Raw genomic sequence first — 18479 nt, forward strand, 5'->3', positions numbered from 1 at the left:
TTATCTTATCTAATGTCAGTTTTTCATGTGTACAGCCCAACTTCTCAGTCAAAAAACCTTTTTACAAAGACATTAGCACAGATTAAAATGACTATAGTGATGAAAGAAAGAATCAGTTTTGCATCAATGGCGTCTGAATCATCAGATTTTCTCTTCCTAATCTGACTGGAGCCATCTGGATGTAGCGTTTGCAATGGGAGAAACGTTTCGTCACTCATCCAAGTGACTTCTTCAGTCACTCAGGCCGAAGAAGTCACTCGGATGACACTGAAAACGCTACGTCCAGATAAACTCTGTGTATATAGTGTATTATCTTACTTATTTTATATTTGTTTGTATTTAATTTGTATTTTTTGTATTTTCCTTCTGCTATCTGTACCTGAGCTGAGGTAACACAAAAATTTACACGCCGTGGGATCAATAAAGTCTTATCCTATCTTATCTTATCTTATCTTATCATATGTAACAGAATCAACCTTTTAGGATTTAGGTACCTGGATGATTGAGCATGCATCAAGACATAACTGGACCCAGTTTGCACTTTTGTTTAAAGCGAGTTACACACCACAGTGTAAGAAATCTTCACTTTGTCTTCCAAGTTTCATACATAAAAACCCTTATCCTTATACAAAATATTATACTCGTTCCAAAAATAGTAAATGTAGCAACATCTGTGTCTGAAACACAACATTTCTAATATGATTAGATCAAATTTGCTCTGTCCTGAAAAGAGAGTGACACATCCAGTTGTATAAAACCTTTTTCTATAGACATTAGCACACACACCAATAGGTTTCCATCCTCTTGAAGCCAAAAGTCATTGCTCAGGACCCCAAACTTTCTAAATGTAATGCTTCCTTTGATGAGAACAATGTTTTTCAGCTTCTGAAATGCAATTGCAGAAAACCTGAGCTATGCTATTTTCATCTGGAATGGCTTATTCTTTGTAGAAAGGTTTTTCTACTCATATATTATCCATCTGACCTGATAAACTTGGATAAAGAATCACAATCTAAGATTACAATATACAGGAGTGATTGTTAGTAAAAGTGGGTTTCAGCATACCTGTGTAGATATTTCCTTAAACATCAGAAGTAATTTACAATGAATGATTTGATCAAAACTATCTGTGAAAAAATGTTACTGATAAAGTTCAACAATAAAAGCAAATTTGACATTAAAATCAAGAAGTTTTCTGACTGACCCCAAACTTTTGAGCAGTAGTGTGTATTGTATGCATGTATGTAACTGTGTCTGATCAGGATTTTGTCACCAGTTTATAACAAAGACTGAATTTTTAAGAGCATTTGTTAAGAAATATTGAGTTGAACTGTTCCAACGCTAAAGGTAAACTCTCCCTAACAAGTCCACTTTATTGTGTGTTGATGAATTTTCTCTTATTAGTGGCTCATGGTTGCTTAAAGCCTATGTCTGCACTTGACCACAGAGGCAGAGCATCATTCATCCTGCCAGCTGCCTATCCTGGTAGCATTTCCAGGATGACCGACTCCACTTTCTCTGCAGCAAGACAGCTCATAACTTTTTAACAGTCTCTCCCTGTCCTGATACTCTGATACCATCTGCTGTCATCAAAAACCATACAGCTCAAAAGTTTGAGGTGAATCAGAAACGTCTTGTTTGCTAAATACAGTCCAATTTGGTTTGATGTTTAGTCGCTCCTAATTATGTCAAGAAATGTAAATGTTTAACAGTAACATTGATCATAAATCATGAATGAGTTTGAATGGAATATCTACACAGGTGTCCCGAGGCCCATTTTCAGCAGTAATAGCTCCTGTGTTACAGCGGTACATTATCTTATCTAATGTCAGTTTTTCATGTGTACAGCCCAACTTCTCAGTCAAAAAACCTTTTTACAAAGATATTAGCACAGATTAAAATGACTATAGTGATGAAAGAAAGAATCAGTTTTGCATCAATGGCGTCTGAATCATCAGATTTTCTCTTCCTAATCTAACTGGACCCATCTGGATGTAGTGTTTGCAATGGGAGAAACGTTTCGTCACTCATCCAAGTGACTTCTTCAGTCACTCAGGCCGAAGAAGTCACTTGGATGACACTGAAAACGCTAAGTCCAGATAAACTCTGTGTATATAATGTATTATCTTACTTACTTTATATTTGTTTGTATTTTATTTGTATGTTTTTGTATTTTCCTTCTGCTATCTGTACCTGAGCTGAGGTAACACAAAAATTTACACGCCGTGGGATCAATAAAGTCTTATCCTATCTTATCTTATCTTATCTTCTCTTATCAGGACCCCAATCTTTCTAAATTTAAGGCTTCTTCTGATGAGAACAATGTTTTTCAGTTTCTGAAATGCAATTGCAAAACCTGAGCTATGCTATTTTCATCTGGAATGGCTACAAGGGCCTGGCAACCTGTTGATTAATTTTCAATAGCACAGCTGTGTCTTCCATTAATTAAAGCTGACGTTTAAATTGACGAACACATTACAGCATTAACAGTCCTATTAGTACTGAAGGAAGCTGAGGAGTTACTAAACATATAACACACTAAGTATTGAGAAGAAACAAGAAACCTCTCTTCAAATTTCGGTAGTATTGGCCAAAAGTATTGTGCTGAGTAAGAAACAATCACTTTTGTCAACATTAGTATCGGGATCATCCTATTTTAAGGGCGTTAAAATAACTAAATGAATTCTTCTTTTTATCAGCACAATAGTTTTGTCTTGCCAATGCACTTACTGAAAAGATGTTTCTAATGACAGATTAGCCTTTTTCACAGCAGTGTGTTATGTCTTTCTGTACTCACGGTTTTTAAGCTGCCCTCTCGTACTCTTACTTGATACACAGTTAGCTCTGCTCCATCTTTCTGCTGTCTTCTCTCCCCTCATCATGCACCTCCACACGTCCGGTCTTCTGATGCAGTTCCACCAGCTGCCTTTCTTCTGCTTCAAGTTGTATTAGCAAAAATCACAAAGGTCAGATAAATCAGGAAACTGTAAACAAAAGCCTAACACACTTTTTCACATATTAACAAAATGCACTGTGTGCAAACAATTTTTTTCTTTTACTTACCCACAAAAGTATCAACATCAACCCTTCAGTTAAAATACTAGCCTGAGTACTACAAAGGAAACCCTTTTAATTGCACTATGTAGACATATAACATGTACCAAGTTTTAAAAAAAAATGATTTACAAATTAAAGCTATTTAGTGTAAGAAAAAAAACTGATTTGAAAAAAAAACTGACAAGTCTCTGAAAATATCTCATATGTTTTTTGGGGAGTAACTAAAAGAAAAAAATCATGTTACTGAAGAATTAATGTTGGGAAAGTAATTTTAGTCTTTACCTAGCATGATAAAGGAAGACTTAAAAAGAAAAAAGATAAAAAGATAGGTAAAAACAATTTTATGGTCTTACCTTTCCAAAGGTGGATGAAGATCTGCGATCAGAATTCTGTGCTCCTGTAGATGCATTAAGCTTCTGCTCCATGGCGATGTCAATTTAAAGATAAACATCATCAACATAACTCTGTTGATGATGTTTATCTTTAAATAGACACTCACTGATCCTGCAAAGTAACCTCATAGCCGCCATCACTCTAGTTCATTCTGCACTGGAGCAATGGTCACAGTGGCTGATATAAGTAGTTTCAGCACTCTTTAACCCGTAGAAATCAGCTGATCTTCAATGAGCCTCTTTGATAGATATTTAGACCTTCATGCTTTACAGGGTGCAGGAGTGGGCTGATTAAAGTCTTTAAAGGTTTTATTCCCACCTCATTCTAAACATATGTACAAGTGGACTTAAAAAAGTAATGTGATGAACAGCTGTCTGCGCTGACTTTTACTGTTTAGTCGTACATATGTTTACATCACGTGTGTGTGTGATGGCCTCCGGGTCTCTATCTCTACTTCCAGGTCTTTATTTGTTAATTGCCTCGTTGTGATTGGTTTTGTATATTATCACAGACAGCAAAGAATATGTTTAGAAGAGTCGTTTTACAGGATGGTTGTTCACAGGCTCAAGAACAACGCTCACTGCAACAATCAGAGTCTGTGGTCAGCTTATCATAAGAAAATACAAAGCAGTTTCTCCAAAGGCTCGTGCCTCTCTGTTGCTGTACCCCAAGATTTGATTCAATGACCCAGTACTAGAAAACTTGAAAATCACTTTGATAACTCGCAAAGCTACTCTACAAGATTAAAAAGGAGTCAAACAGGTTTCCTTTATTAAGAGTATCATAAATGAAATCACATTTATTTGAAATTCAAAGAAACATCCTTTACATACTGTCTGTCTCTCTGTGAAAGTCCATGTTGACATACACTACTTGAATGCATGCCTGAAGGTGCAAACATTAAACTAATGCAGATTACAGATATTCAGACAGGAGGCCAAACAAGTATGCTAATGGCATTAAATTAAATATTAATAACTGATTTGATTAGCAAAAGGCTTAGAAACACATTAAAAGTTCAATATTGCTATATTTTTCATGTATTTTGAAGCTGGAGCTGCACTCATTAATTAAAGCACTGCAGCTGGGACAGGTAAACAGGAACTATGATACAGACTGGAACAACTTTTAAGAACAAATAAGACTAATAGGCAGCAGAACGAAATTGTGGAATGAAATAAATGGAATAAAAAACAAATGATCTGGATGGACAAGATATCATAATGACCTGAAAATGGGGTCATGTTTTCCATTGGGTGTTTCACATCTGACCCGCCCTCTCACCTCTTCCCCGCAGGTGCTACAAACATATCACTGCTCCTCTTTGTGAGCTCTCGTGTGTCTTTTCAAGTTCAAGTTTGAACTCTTTACTGAATTCTCTTCCACAGGTGCTGCATCAACAATGCTTCTCACCAGAGTAGACTCACTGATGTATTATCAGTTTAGCTTCACACCAAAAAGCTTTTCCACAGCACATTTTGCAGACTTTTCACTCGCATCAGCTTTACTCTGACTCTCTGACATAGGAGCATTTTCCACTCTGCTGCTCTGACTTCTGTTTCCGTCACGTTTTCTTTTCTTCAGCTGAGCATTTAGAGATGATGCCGAGCCCACAGACTTGCTTTTTTTCTTTTTTCGGCTCTCTGGTTCGGGAGGTTTTCCAGACAGGGCCTGGTCACAGTTTTGCTCTTCATCTCTGCGATCGCGTTCTTTGTAAGTAGGAGTCACCATAAAGGTAGAAGTTGGCTGCCTCACTGCAAAGCGCTCTCCCTCCTGACCGGTGCAAAGTTCTTTCTGTTTCTTTTTAATTTGTGGCCGTTTTGGTTTCTCCTGGTACAGACTGGACCTCAATTCATGGTTACAGAGCTGTTGTACATGTGGGCCCATCTTTTCCTTACAGACACGCTCTTGTGGGGGGTCTGAGGAGACAAATGGAGAAAAAAGCCCCAAAAAAGGTTATGGCAGAAAAACACACATCTGAAAAAAGTGTGTGTATGAACTCATAATTATATTTTGGAAGCATACAAAGTCTTAAATAATCAGGCCCCATCTTATCTTAATGACCTTGTAGTAGCATATCACCCCATTAGAGTATTTAAAAGTAGAATGGGAGGGAGAGCCTTCAGTTTTTAGGCCCCTCTTCTGTGGAACCAGCTTCCAGTTTGGATTCAGGAGACAGACACTATCTCTACTTTTAAGATTAGGCTTAAAACGTTCCTTTTTGCTAAAGCACATAGTTAGCGCTGGATCAGGTGACCCTGAATCCTCCCTTAGTTATGCTGCAATAGGCATAGGCTGCTGGGGGACTCCTATGATGCATTGAGTTTTTCCTTTTCAGTCACCTTTTTCACTCACTATGTGTTAATAGACTTTTCTGCATTGAATCATACTTATTATTAATCTCTGTCTCTCTTCTGTCTCTCCCCTCCCTGAGCCTGTTTCTGCTGGAGGTTTCTTCCTGTTAAAAGGGAGTTTTTCCTTCCCACTGTCACCAAAGTGCTTGCTCATAGGGGGTCATTTGATTGTTGGGTCTTTCTCTGTATGTATTATTATAGGGTCTACCTAACATTATAAAGTGCCTTGAGTCGACTGTTGTTGTGATTTGGCGCTATATAAATAAAATTGAATTGAAATTGAAGCGCGAAAGAGCCATCCAGCAAGAAAACAGACCAGTACCTGATCTCACTATGACAGGTTATAGCAGTTTTTCCTCAGCAAATCCTGCTTCTTTAATAGTTTTAGTGGAGGGGACAAATGCATGATGTCTAAACATTGTGGGGACATGTCCCCTCCATCCCGCTGATAGCTTTATGCCTGTTTCTCTTCTAAATCGGGCTTTTCAGGGTTTGGGGAAAATACCTTCTGGAAAGTAAAGACTATATACCTGTTTTTACATACCTGTTCTGTGTAAGTTGAGTTCAGGTTTCCAGATGTTTTCCAGCAATCTTAACTGCCATTCCTCAGTCCAGACGACGATGCCTTTGTCCTGCTTCAGCACAGGCTGCTCTCTCTCCTGATTGGTGCAGAGTTCTTCCTTATCCTGTATAATCTGTGGAGGCTCTGGGTCCTCCTGGTGTCGACTGGAGTTTCCCTTCTGGTCACGAAGCTGCTGGAAACCCAGATTCTCCTCTTCCTTACTGTCATGCTGTGTGAGATCTTAATTAACAAATGGACATAAGATCAAAAAGTTACTATAACGTCACTTCACTGAATTAGTTTGACCCCAGGCATTTTAAAAAATCACATAACTGCTAAAAATAAACTCTCACAGTCTCATATTTCATGACTTTTCTTAAAATGGGTTTATTCACTATATAATGGATTTTAGCGTATGTGAAGCAAAAAAAAAAGGAAAAATTAAAAAAAACTATTCATACCTAGAAAGGCTGAGGATGCCATTTTTACCGTATAGAATTGAATTGTTGTAAAATAACATTTCGGGTATGCCAGTGTTGTGGCAAAAAAAAAAAAAAAAAAAAAAGATTTCTAGTTTTTAAACTGTTGTAATTATTTACTGACCTATAATCTGTGAAACGTTCTCAATCTGTGAAATCTCAATGGATATTATTTGTATGTACAATACTCGGTCTCACAGCAGGTCGTGACATACTCAGCCCATAATCTATTTATTTGTGTTTCTGGCCATGAATTTCTCAAAAGTATTTTGTCAACCCACGATTTTTCCATCAGTCTGCTCTCATGTGTCCTCTTTGAAAAGCAAAGGAAATCTGCATCTAAAAGTCGAAGGAGTGGTGGAGGATTAAGTTTGCAGACTGTCACACCAGGTCATTTTTGCTGATAGAAAAATATGTTATTTGTTTAGGGGTACACATTAAAAAGCTACTTCGTTAGGGTTAGGTAATTCAAAAGTACTTGATTATCTCTTCCAAAAATATGGTTTCATCTAAAATAAAACAATTTGTGTCGATGGACACAAAAAAGATGACTTTTTTGTTACAATTTCACAAATTTTCTACAGACAGGGCTGAATAATACCATCATTTTAATATTTCATTTTGGGCCAGAAAGAATATTTCCGTTACAAAGTCAAAGCTGCAGTCAGCTTTATGGCAAAGTGACTTTTAAATACCTTCTCTATTGAGGTAAAAATATCATTGACAATAAAAACGTGTTTTTCAAGTGAGATCTAGCCACTAGGGTGGCAGAAACTGCAACAAATATAGCATCACAGTTTCATAAAGATATTTTATGTGGCCAAACGGGACTGGATTTATTATAATATAAGTACAGTAACGCTGAGTCATAAATATGTTAACAACAGTGTAGCAGTGTTAGTGTTAATTGTGCATTTTTACATTAAAAAAGTAAGCATTTCATATATTTCTTTGTTAGCTGAGCGAAACAGAGTTTTTCATACCTATTATGTGTCCTCTTATCTCTGGTTTCCGGGTAACCTTCAGCAGTTGGTGACTACTGATCTCCTTCTGATACTGGAGGATCCTTTTTTCAACTTCTGAGGAGATTTCATCAGCAACAGCAGCTAGTCTCTCAGTGATAAACCGTCTCAAACTGAACTGAAATGAAGACATTTTTCTGTCAGCAACCAAAATATTTTTTCGTCTTGGCATCAGAGTCCACCGCTTAAATTGGAAGCTATCGTCCAATAAGCTAGCGTTCCCGCCTTTTCTGGCTTACTGTCAGATCATTGGTCAGATCCTAGAGGCTGCCTTGATGTTACCAGGGGTGCTTCCTTGGTTTTTGAAATGTGGGGGGTAGGGCACAGGGGGGGTACAAAGAATAAGGCAGGGTGGGACCAGAATATTCATCCAAAATAAACGTCTTGATGCATTCTCAATCATCCAGGAAAGTAAATCTCCAAAAGTTGAATCTTACAATCTTACAATGCTGTGATTGCATCAATGCTGTGATTGCATCACAGCATTGTAAGATAGCTGTGATTGCAGCCATTCCCCAACTCTCTGTGAATGGTACTCATGGCCATTGATCAGTGTTCTTTGATCAGTGGGTTTTGGTCAGTGATTGTTGATCAATGGTCATGGGAATTTGCATAATTATGATTAAGGAACTGACCTCACAGCCCATTGTTCCTTCAGTGGGCTGGTTTCAGTCATTATGCAAATGTACTGTTTATAAGGTTTGGGGAAACCTGCAGTCAGCTGAGACTGAAGAAGTCACTTGGATGAGTGACGAAACGTTTCTCCCACAAAACGCTACGTCCAGATGAACAGATTCAACTTTTGGAAACATCCAAAATAAAGACAGTGTAGACATTAGCATGGGCAGGGATTCTTCCAGGGTTTTTGAAATAGGGTGGCACAGGGCCCAATAAAATTTAATAAAACAAGAGCACCCTTATTTTTGATTCATGACTGTTCATATGATTTAAGTTTTTTTTCCTTTTTACTTGGAGATTATTTTAATTGCTTGCATGCTGTCAGTAAGCTTTAATTATAATAATACAGCATGCAATATTAGATTTATATTACAAAATCTGAAAAATAATAAAGACTTATAAATATATGCTATAGTTTACAAAGTGTAGTATTTCACTGCAAAAAATAGTGGAGCCATAGCCAAATCCATCTTTTATACTGTAAGTGGATTCAGTGGTATTTTATGGTACTAACCTTCAATGTGGTCATGGCACATACTTATGGCCTGCCCTGCAGTGCCTCTGAATGGGTTGTGTTTCATGATGCATGACTCCTGAGAAATGACAACTGGTTGGTTTAGGTGAGGAGTGAATCAGAGGCACAGTAGTGGAAGACTAATTGAGTAACTAATCCCTTTTGTCATTTTCATTTCATTTGTTTTTTTGTTTGATAATACCAGGTTTATAATACCCAGTACACACTCCTCTCACTGCTTTGTTCTCTAGTCTATTTAACTTATTTTTAAGTGATCTTAATTGTCTTATTTATTATTATCAGTGTCAACATTATTATAATTATTGTTGATTGTTATTATTTACAGCTCCTCTTTGACTGCTCATGGCTTTTTGATAGCCTGAGGTAAATTCCTTGTTTGTGTTGACAGTAAAGTTTATTCAGGTAATAAGTCTGTAGTGCACATTGTATTAGACACACACACACACACACACACACACACACACACACACACACACACACACACACACACACACACACACACACACACACACACACACACACACACACACACACACACATTATTTTTGCTCCAGGGCCTATATTATTTTGTTTTTCTAACTGAGAAATTTATAACATCAGCATATAAAACGATACTTGTCTTTTCTCAGACTCAGAGATCTAATGTTGTGAAAATGATCATCAGTAAAATCCCAGCATTCTCATCTAAACTTTGCCATCTCATCTGCACAAAGCTTGTAGCGTATCTTTGCATTCATGCCTTGGAGTTTGTGAGAACAATGCACAGTCACTTTATTAGGTATAACTTATTATTACTTGATTTGACCCACTTTTGTCTTCCCTTAATTCTTCATAGGAGAGAATCAACAAACTTGAGCTTGAAACTTTCCTCAGACATTAATATGATAACGTCACACATTTGCTGCAGATGTTGTGAATCTGCTGTTCTCCCCCATCTCAAAAGCACTTTGTTGGATTGAAATCTAATCATTTGAAGTACAGTGAACTTGTCATATTCAATAAACCAGTTTTAAAATGATCTGAGCTTTGCGACATGGTGTGTTATCCTCAGGTAGGCTCCGGCATTTAAGCAATATTCAGGTGATATAAAGGGGCCTATAGTCTGTCCAGAAAACATTTGTCACACCATTACACCAGCACCACCAGCCTGAACTGTTGATTCAAGCCAGGACAAATCCATGCTTTCATGTTGTTTATACCAAATTCTGACCTTAGTATTCGATTGTAGCAGCAGAAATCGAGTCCTGCTCTGAGCTTACAGGTGTGGCAGCCAGTCTGGTCTTGTGCTGCTGTAGCCCATCCGCTTCAATCTTTTGAAGTGTTGTAGATTAGGAGATGCTCATCTGCATCCCTTGGCTAGGATGAGTTGTTATTTGAGGTACTTTTGCTGTAATATCAGCCCAAAGCAGTTTGGCCATTCTCCTTTGACTTCTGACAAAGCATTGTCACCCAGAGGAGTCCTGCTCTTTGGAAACACAGGGAACATTCAAACTCCACACAGATGTGCGCAGGGAGAGAAGGGAATCAAACCCAAACCCAATATTTCATCCATGAAACCTTCATTTAACTTTTACTTTATTATAGACATTATTGTTATATGACTTTAAGGCATCTTAATAGTAAATATCTTTAACAAGTCCTCACTTGGACACCAATCACCAGTCGTTTCAACTAATTTCACATAGAAATGAGAAACATGGAGTGCAACTGAAACTTTAATCAATAATATAATAATCTCTTTCAGAACATAGACAGTAGCTGCTTGTGTGTGCTTTATTGATCTTTACCTTTATTAAACACAATACAAAAAAACATATAAAAATTACATTCTTTATAACCACAAAATATACGTTTATCTTTATTTAACAAAATCAGAAGTTCAGAGTAATACATTTACCATCAGGGGAAAGAGTTCACAGAAGAATTGAGGCACAATTTTGATGAAAGGAAGGAAAAAGACTTAAGAAACCAGTCAGCAGCTTTGAGCAGCGAGGCAGTAGAAACAGGATGCAATTCAAACAAATGTGACCTACTTTCATGGCATCATATTTCAGTTTATTCATGTACAGAGTCTGATAGTCCACCTCCCAGAACACTGATTTCATATGGTGCTAGAGACTGTGTACAAACATCTACGTCACCAAATGAAATCAGTTTCTGAGTGCAGTTCTTTGCTCAATAAGTCTTCTGATTGACACCGTTAATAGGTTTAATACAGAAAAGGACATTCTTGTATATTCATGGCCTGGCAAGCTTCCTGTAGCAAAGTGGATGCAGGTGTAGCTCAAAGGCTGCTGCTGTTTGAGGACGGAAGCTGGCTGTATTTGTTCAGTTGCTCATTTCCCAGATGAACACCAGAGGGTGTGGTTACACAGCCAGCTAGATCCATGGCAGAAGTGGTGCAAGGAATTTAACTGGGATCCGAAGGGACGTTTTTGGAGAAACTGCCTCAGCAAAGCTGGTTGGAAACTCCTGTGTGCCTCCTGGTGTTCCACCTACCTGATTGTGCAGACCTCTGCTGCAAACGACAAAAAAATCTGAATCAGGCTGCTGACCAAAGTCACACTGAGCATCATGAAATGGATGAAAATAAAGAATGATAACACAGGCGATATTTACACATCAGTAATACTACTTTTGAACATTAAATCTGGCTTTTTAGGACATTTCTGAATATAATCTAGCCAGTGGTTCTTGAACTAAGGCGTAGGATGTAAACTTTTTTGATACTCTTAAGAGGGGCAATCAAGAAAAAATGTTTTGAAAACCACTGTATTAGTCGATGCTCCTGTTACACAGGAACAAAGCTTCAAATAATGAGGTGAGTGTTTATACAAATAAAACCTCTGAGCCAAAAGCGCAGACTGCTGGAAACAGAAGAACAGAAAAAGATTATTTTGAACTGCAAGTCATGCAAAGCTCCTCCAGTAGAGATTATGAATTAGAAATGACTGTAATAGACTCCTTTTAAAACAAAGCCAAAACATAGACTGGTTTTGTGTGAAGCTTAAAAATAATCACCTCTCATTCTAAGAAGTGAAGTATTGTATCTCATTTGTATGTAAACCAAAGAGTAGGCTAACTAGAAATGCACTTGGAAAGTACAGCGCTTTGTGAAAGGCCCTCATAGCTCACAGTGTTAAAAAAAGATATCTACATCCACATCCACACCAACAACTGTTCCTTTTCACACCTGTCCCATCTCTTTACATGAGTTTGTGAAATTTGCCCAACAACAAATGATGCTGAAAACACACATGTTGGATCCGCCTGATGGAGGTTTTATGGTGGAGTTTGTAGCAAAATTCACTTTTACTTTCTATGCTCAGGCTGCTAATGCAAAGGCATTCTTTTTAACAGACAGCAGGGGGCGACTCCTGTGGCTACAGAACGAACAGTAAACCCTAATGGTCTCAATTGCTAATTTCAAGTTTTACTGAACCCAGCATTGGAAAATTACGGTCCCAGTTTGAGTCAAAAAGATAGTAAAGCAGCTTGTGCTGTTACTGACAACCATATGGTTTCTCAGAGAGTTCCGGCTCTCTGAACGCATCTAGTTTCAAAACACCAAGATAGCAACTGCTTTACAACAGGCCTCCATTAAACAGTGGGTGGTGTCATGGTGGCTGAGTTTTGAATCTCTGTATGAGCGGGAAAGTGCAAACCTTGCTGTTTCTCTTGGTTTCTGTATGGTAAGCTGTGCTAAACCAAACTATCCCCTATAGATTCATCTTTACAGTGAAGAGAGATGAAGGCCAATCAATGTTCTCATTTGTCTTTCAGAAGGAAAATTGAAAAATGTAAAATGTGTAACTATTGCTTTAAATGTGGGATGCGATTAAGTAATTACACGGAAGCAGGTTGGGTAACTTTCTCAGGGCAGGGATAGAACAATAGGATAGAGACAATCCTCTATTCAGCTTTCTAATAGGGTTAAAGTGTCAAGACTTTGTTTTCAAGTACCAGTTCAGTATCTGAACCAAGCAAAATAAACAGCTGAAATTAAGTGTGCACCATAAAGGTATGCAGCAGGTCTAGCAGGTCTTATAATAATGTTGCCACGACAGAAGCTATGAAGCTGTGAGTCATGTTCGTTCTCAGATGGCTTCATTTGAACGTCAGTTTAAAGTGGGTGAAGTTCATCACACCTCACCAAATCCCACTGAACATATGGAGCAACAAGCAGAGACACAAAGCTGGAGAGTAAAATAATTCTTGATTTCAATGAAGGGAAATATTAGTCTCTGTGCAATCTTCCCACATCATGAAAAAAAAAAACTTTCCTGGATGAATAAAGAGAAAGGAAATGAATTTCAATTCTTGGTTAATCCTCTGTGTCACCAAACTGTGATGGTGACTGAGGATCCAAAGAAACAGTAGTCATCAGTGCATCTGTCATTTCCCCAGTCCTTTTACCTGATATCATCTGCTGTCTCAGAATATAAAGCGAGAATGAGTCACTTTGACATCACTCTAAAATGCGGAGAATAAGTCAGGGGAGACTCTGCTTCATTCAGGGAGGATAAAGGATGTGAAGGGGTCATTCTACTAAGTGCTTCCTGAAGGTGCTGTGGCTTCAGGTGAAATATCCTCAGCACCCTTAAGCAAGTTCAGTTAAAGGGCAAGCAATTATCCTTACTAGTGGAAGGCATAACCCCAGAAACATCTGCAATTATGTGCTGGTGAGGCACAGGGATGAGGGACGAAGGTGACACAAACATGATCTGATATTTGAGTTCCTGAAATAGCATCTGATGAATTTTATCATTCTCAAGTTCAAAGCGACGTAACTCAAGCTGAAAGGTGATTTAAACCAGTCTTTTAAAGTATTTATTTTACATTAATGTGCTCTGTTTTAAAGGAAAACAGTTGAAAAGTTCCTGGGGAATCATTGATTTTGCTCAGATGTTATCAAACATACGCCAGCAGGGGTTTGATATTAAACCCAACCCTGTTTCCAGGCATGGATAACTCACTGGTTGCTGCAGCTTAACCTTTACCAGTTTGGGATGAGAATGCTATTGATCTTCTCATCTAACTCTAGGCAAGGCAGTGAGTAAGCACAAATTCCAACATGTCAGAATATTACTCCAAGACAATGAGAAAGAAGTATGATAGGAACCCAAGGGATCTTTTAGGATTCAGAAAACTGGTAAGGCCATGATCCTTAAACAGATGGAAAACCATCCCTGACTGCTTAAAAACACAACACTGAAGACTAGTTCATCCACTTCCTGGCCCAGTTACAGCCTGTGAATGCTTAACCCTTTTGTGGATGAAATATGCATGGTTATTTTATGTTATATATGTATAAATTCAATTATTAAAGAAGACCTATCATTTTTTTAAATGTCTGCGCACTGTTACATTGGTTGCTTATAATAAATAGCAGTTTATAATAATTAGTTCATTGTCTTCCTTCTCTCACCCCAACCGGTCGCAGCAGATGGCCGCCCCTCCCTGAGCCTGGTTCTGCCGGAGGTTTCTTCCTGTTGAAAGGGAGTTTTTCCTTCCCACTGTCGCCAAAGTGCTTGCTCATAGGGGGTCATTTGATTGTTTATTGGTTGGTTATTCTCTGTATGTATTTTTGTAGGGTCTACCTTACAATATAAAGCTGTTGTTGTGATTTGGCGCTATATAAATAACATTGAATTGAATTGAATTGTATGTAGAGGTAATTTGTGGGGGTCAAAAGATCAGGCTTTAGACTGTTACAGAGAGAAGATACTGATAATATGATGAGCTCAGGGGCATGCCTCTCCAACAAAAGCCCCACCCAGCAGCTGTTAAAACCTTCTGTTTACAGGGGGGCAACCAATCAGAGGAAAGGTGGAGGAAGGAGAAGAGCTCTGGCTTGTTTTAGACAGAGGCTCATTATCAAATATTTTAAGATTAGATTTAATCTAATCTTACTTTAAGATTAGCAAAACATGAGCATCAGGCTGACCAGAACTTCTTGCCGTCTGAGGACTGAGGGTGACATCAATCAAACCCTGTTTAGAGGGCACAGTACTAACCACTGGTGTGACATAGCTATGAGTTTTCTGATACTGCTTGAAGCGATCAAGTGAATGACCTGTTAACAAATGCTGACATGACATGTGAAAGGGTTAAACTTAGAAGTGTGTCATGCGTCAAGAGAAAAACCCTACATCCTGGACTTAAAGCAATCAACCTTGTGACAGATGAGTCAGAAGAAAAAAAATCCTGGGCTTTTTTAAAAAAAACACAAACAATGGTGATCATTCATTATGCATGCATATATATCAGCCTCAGCATGACAAAGTGTGCAAAGGAATAACACAAAAACACAGCTATTCCTATTATCATTTGGCATAGGTAGGATGACTAACAGGGGGATTTTAAAGACTTGCTAGTGTGCTGTTAATTATTCTGGACCTTTATTTCTTTGCCTGAGATCTGGGACTGCAAAGAGAAAAGAAGGCTTCATCGCACACCGGACTTAAATGACAGAATGAGGTTTGCAGGGAGTGTTCTGTAGCTATATATATACCTGCGCCAATGTAGGACAGAATCCAGGTGTGGTCACCTGACGTTCAGAAGTGTAATATCTAGCTATGAAAGCGGGAGAAAGTTTAGAGCAGACAAACATACATCCAGGATAATTCAGCATCAAGGTTGGATGTTGAGCCCACCGTTTTCTTGCCAGTAATGAGGGAGCAACAGAGAGAAAGAGTTTCTCAGCAGTGGCTCAGAGGCAGAGGACCTTATGATACTCACTGCCTTTGCGTTTACTAGACAGAAAGCAAGGTTAGAAATTTTACACAGTTCCCAAATTCTGGGCTGGTTCTCATCCCGGAAAAAGTGCAGATAAATTGTCAACTATTGCCCTAATGGACTTGTCCATGTTGTTCGGAGTAGTGCTTTTTCACTTGATGGTAATCATTAAAGCTTGGAAAGATAAAAAGTGAAAGACTGTGACTTACTGTGGTTTAAAAGTTGAGTGAAAATGAAACTGCTAAGTCATTTTCTGTAACTACCAGAACCATTACGCAAAATAACACAGTAACAAGACATAAGGTCAGCGTGTTAAAATGACATCTGTGTCTTCATAAAGCGCAAATTAAAATAAATACATGAATAAAAAGAACAAATACGTAAGCACAGGAATAAACACAAACACTTACCGAGTCGCCAGTCACCTGCGACACAATGAATGACTTCCTCCTTAAAGACGTCTTCATACTCGCTTCTCCGGTTTAAAGCCACTCCTGTCCTGCACTGAAGCGTCCTGTATTATATTGTACTGTAGGTGCTGTGCTCCTCAGGGCTGTCTTCTCTCTGCGTAAGTGTGTGTGTGTGTGTGAGCTTGATGAGCGACAGAGGAGTTATGAGATGGAGATGCCGCTGTGAGCCCAGCCCTCCCTCCTTTCTCTCTTTTTGCTCTGTACAGTCAGTATGAGCTGTTCATCCACTCTGCTGCCAGAGTCATTATTGTAACTGTGAGTCAACGCGGGCTCCACACAAACACAGGCACACACACACACACACACACACACACACATGCGCGCGAAGACAAGCTGCACTTTATTCATATTTATATTTACAGTCATTTATGAAAGACGTAAACAGGGAGAATAGAAATGTCTTGAAAGCTTTACAAACGTGTTCCCACATGATAAAAACCCTCACAAAAAATCGACAGTAGCTGCTACCAAAGAGCTCACACACACATTACGCAAACATTACACACCCAGCATGACAAAGCATCCTTGGACTAGCCAGCACCAACAAGCGATTACTCTATGTACGCACTTCATCCACATAAATCCATAGATTTATCTCCTCCATGGTTGTTTGGGGCCAAATGTAGAATGCTGTGAAAATGCCACACATAGAGTAATTTTTTTCCCTTCCAGTTTAGGCCTCCACTGGATTCCTGACCTGCAAATTGGCAAATTAAATTGTGTGCGGTGAAAAACAGAGGAACACAGCCCTGTTAAACTAACCACAACATAAAGTATCCTATCATTAACAGAAAAACCAGGCTTGAGCAAACGAGGCGCTCTAACTTCCTCCGTGACGAGAGCCACACAAGCTGGGAAATTCCCTGGCCGAGGGGGGAAGGGGAAAGGATGAAATAGGATCCATATGGAGGTGACAGGTGAGAGGGCACGACTCACAGACCGGGAATCTCACTCTGCATTCCTCTGGCTTGACGGGAAACAGGACAATTGCTCTTCCGGCGTAGTAAACTCATGCGCATGCATATTGGAAGACCAGACCACATGACCAAGCTTCCTTTTCCCAGTATCCATTCCTCTGTTGTGAGTCAGCTGACCACAACATGACTCGTTCATCTCCTCCTTTGATCTTTCCATCCTGAAGATGCCAACGGAAGTGGCTGAAAGGTCTGAGTCACATTCACTTCTCACCCTGATTTCACCGTAAAACCCTCCTCTTCCCCCTCACTCACTACAACAACATCCACATTTTGATCCAGCTGTCATCAATCCAGCATCCACCTACACAATATAAGCACTTGTTTTTACTCTGCCTTTTACCTCCCACCTCATTCACTTTCCTCCATCCGTCTATCCTGAGTTGAATAAACAGCCCCAGCATTTCAAGGAATACCTCTGGATGTGTATCGTCCCACAGCCATCTCCTGCTCTCAATCCAACCTCCTGACCGACGTAGATCCCTAATCCTCACCAGCCGCCTCACCGGAGGAAAGCTTTGCTATAAAGACAGCTACTGAAAATATCTCTCCTCTCCTCACTCTGATGCACTCTCACCGTTTCTCTTCCTTCTTCTCTCTCACTCTCTCTCTCTCTCTCTCTCTCTCACTCTGTTTACAACTGAAGAGCAGCTTTAGAGACATGAGGCATACTGAAACTGGTTTCCTGTAGATTATGAAGTCATGATGACCGGGCCATGCTGATCCAATCATTTCCCAATATTACACCTCATGTTATGGGTTTATCCAAATAAACGGACTTCTCTGAAAATCAGTTGCATTTATATTTGTTTAGGAAACAAGAACAAGAAATGAAATTGAAACAGGAGAGTGACATTTTTAGAAATGCACTCACTGGTATTCCTCGCTCGATTTAACCCCTTAATTCCATGTTTTCTAACAGCTCCGGAGACCTGATTCCAAAATTTGGAGTAACTTTGGGCGTGTCTTCATGTGCAAAGATGGAGAGGAGAAAGCAAAACAAGATCGCTTATCAGTGAAGAAAGTCCCACAAAATTACCTTCTGGTCAGCTGGGCCTTTACTGGCTGTGTGGAGCTTGCATGTTCTCCTGGGCCTGCTTGGGCTCTCTCAGTGTACTCCAGCTTCCTCCCACAGTTCAAAGAAATGTATGTTAGATTGACTGGTGATTCAGACCTATCCATAGTAGCCTAGTGCCATCTGGAATAACACCTACTAG

The 18479-nt window shown here is 39.1% G+C and overlaps 1 protein-coding gene across 1 annotated transcript; it reads right to left on the reverse strand.

Moving 5' to 3' along the window:
- Window positions 1-4206: 4206 nt before the first annotated feature.
- LOC116332717 lies at window positions 4207-8087 on the reverse strand. Its single transcript, XM_031755764.2, has 3 exons — window positions 7829-8087; window positions 6349-6606; window positions 4207-5369 (listed from the first exon to the last, which is right to left on the reverse strand). Exons 1-3 carry the CDS (start codon window positions 8037-8039, stop codon window positions 4888-4890), a joined length of 951 nt encoding a protein of 316 aa, XP_031611624.2. The 5' UTR covers window positions 8040-8087; the 3' UTR covers window positions 4207-4887.
- Between the last annotated feature and the right edge of the window lie 10392 nt (window positions 8088-18479).

Source organism: Oreochromis aureus, linkage group 7 (genome assembly GCF_013358895.1).
Source record: "Oreochromis aureus strain Israel breed Guangdong linkage group 7, ZZ_aureus, whole genome shotgun sequence".
NCBI classification, from domain to species: domain Eukaryota; kingdom Metazoa; phylum Chordata; class Actinopteri; order Cichliformes; family Cichlidae; genus Oreochromis; species Oreochromis aureus.

Excerpts from the sequence above, each read along its gene's own strand:
- LOC116332717 (XM_031755764.2), bottom strand. The coding sequence starts at position 8,039 with ATGCCAAGACGAAAAAATATTTTGGTTGCTGACAGAAAAATGTCTTCA. Across the intron at positions 6,607-7,828 it reads GATAAGAGGACACATAATAG|ATCTCACACAGCATGACAGT; the intron begins GTATGAAAAACT and ends TTGTTAATTAAG. Across the intron at positions 5,370-6,348 it reads ACTCAACTTACACAGAACAG|ACCCCCCACAAGAGCGTGTC; the intron begins GTATGTAAAAAC and ends TTGTCTCCTCAG.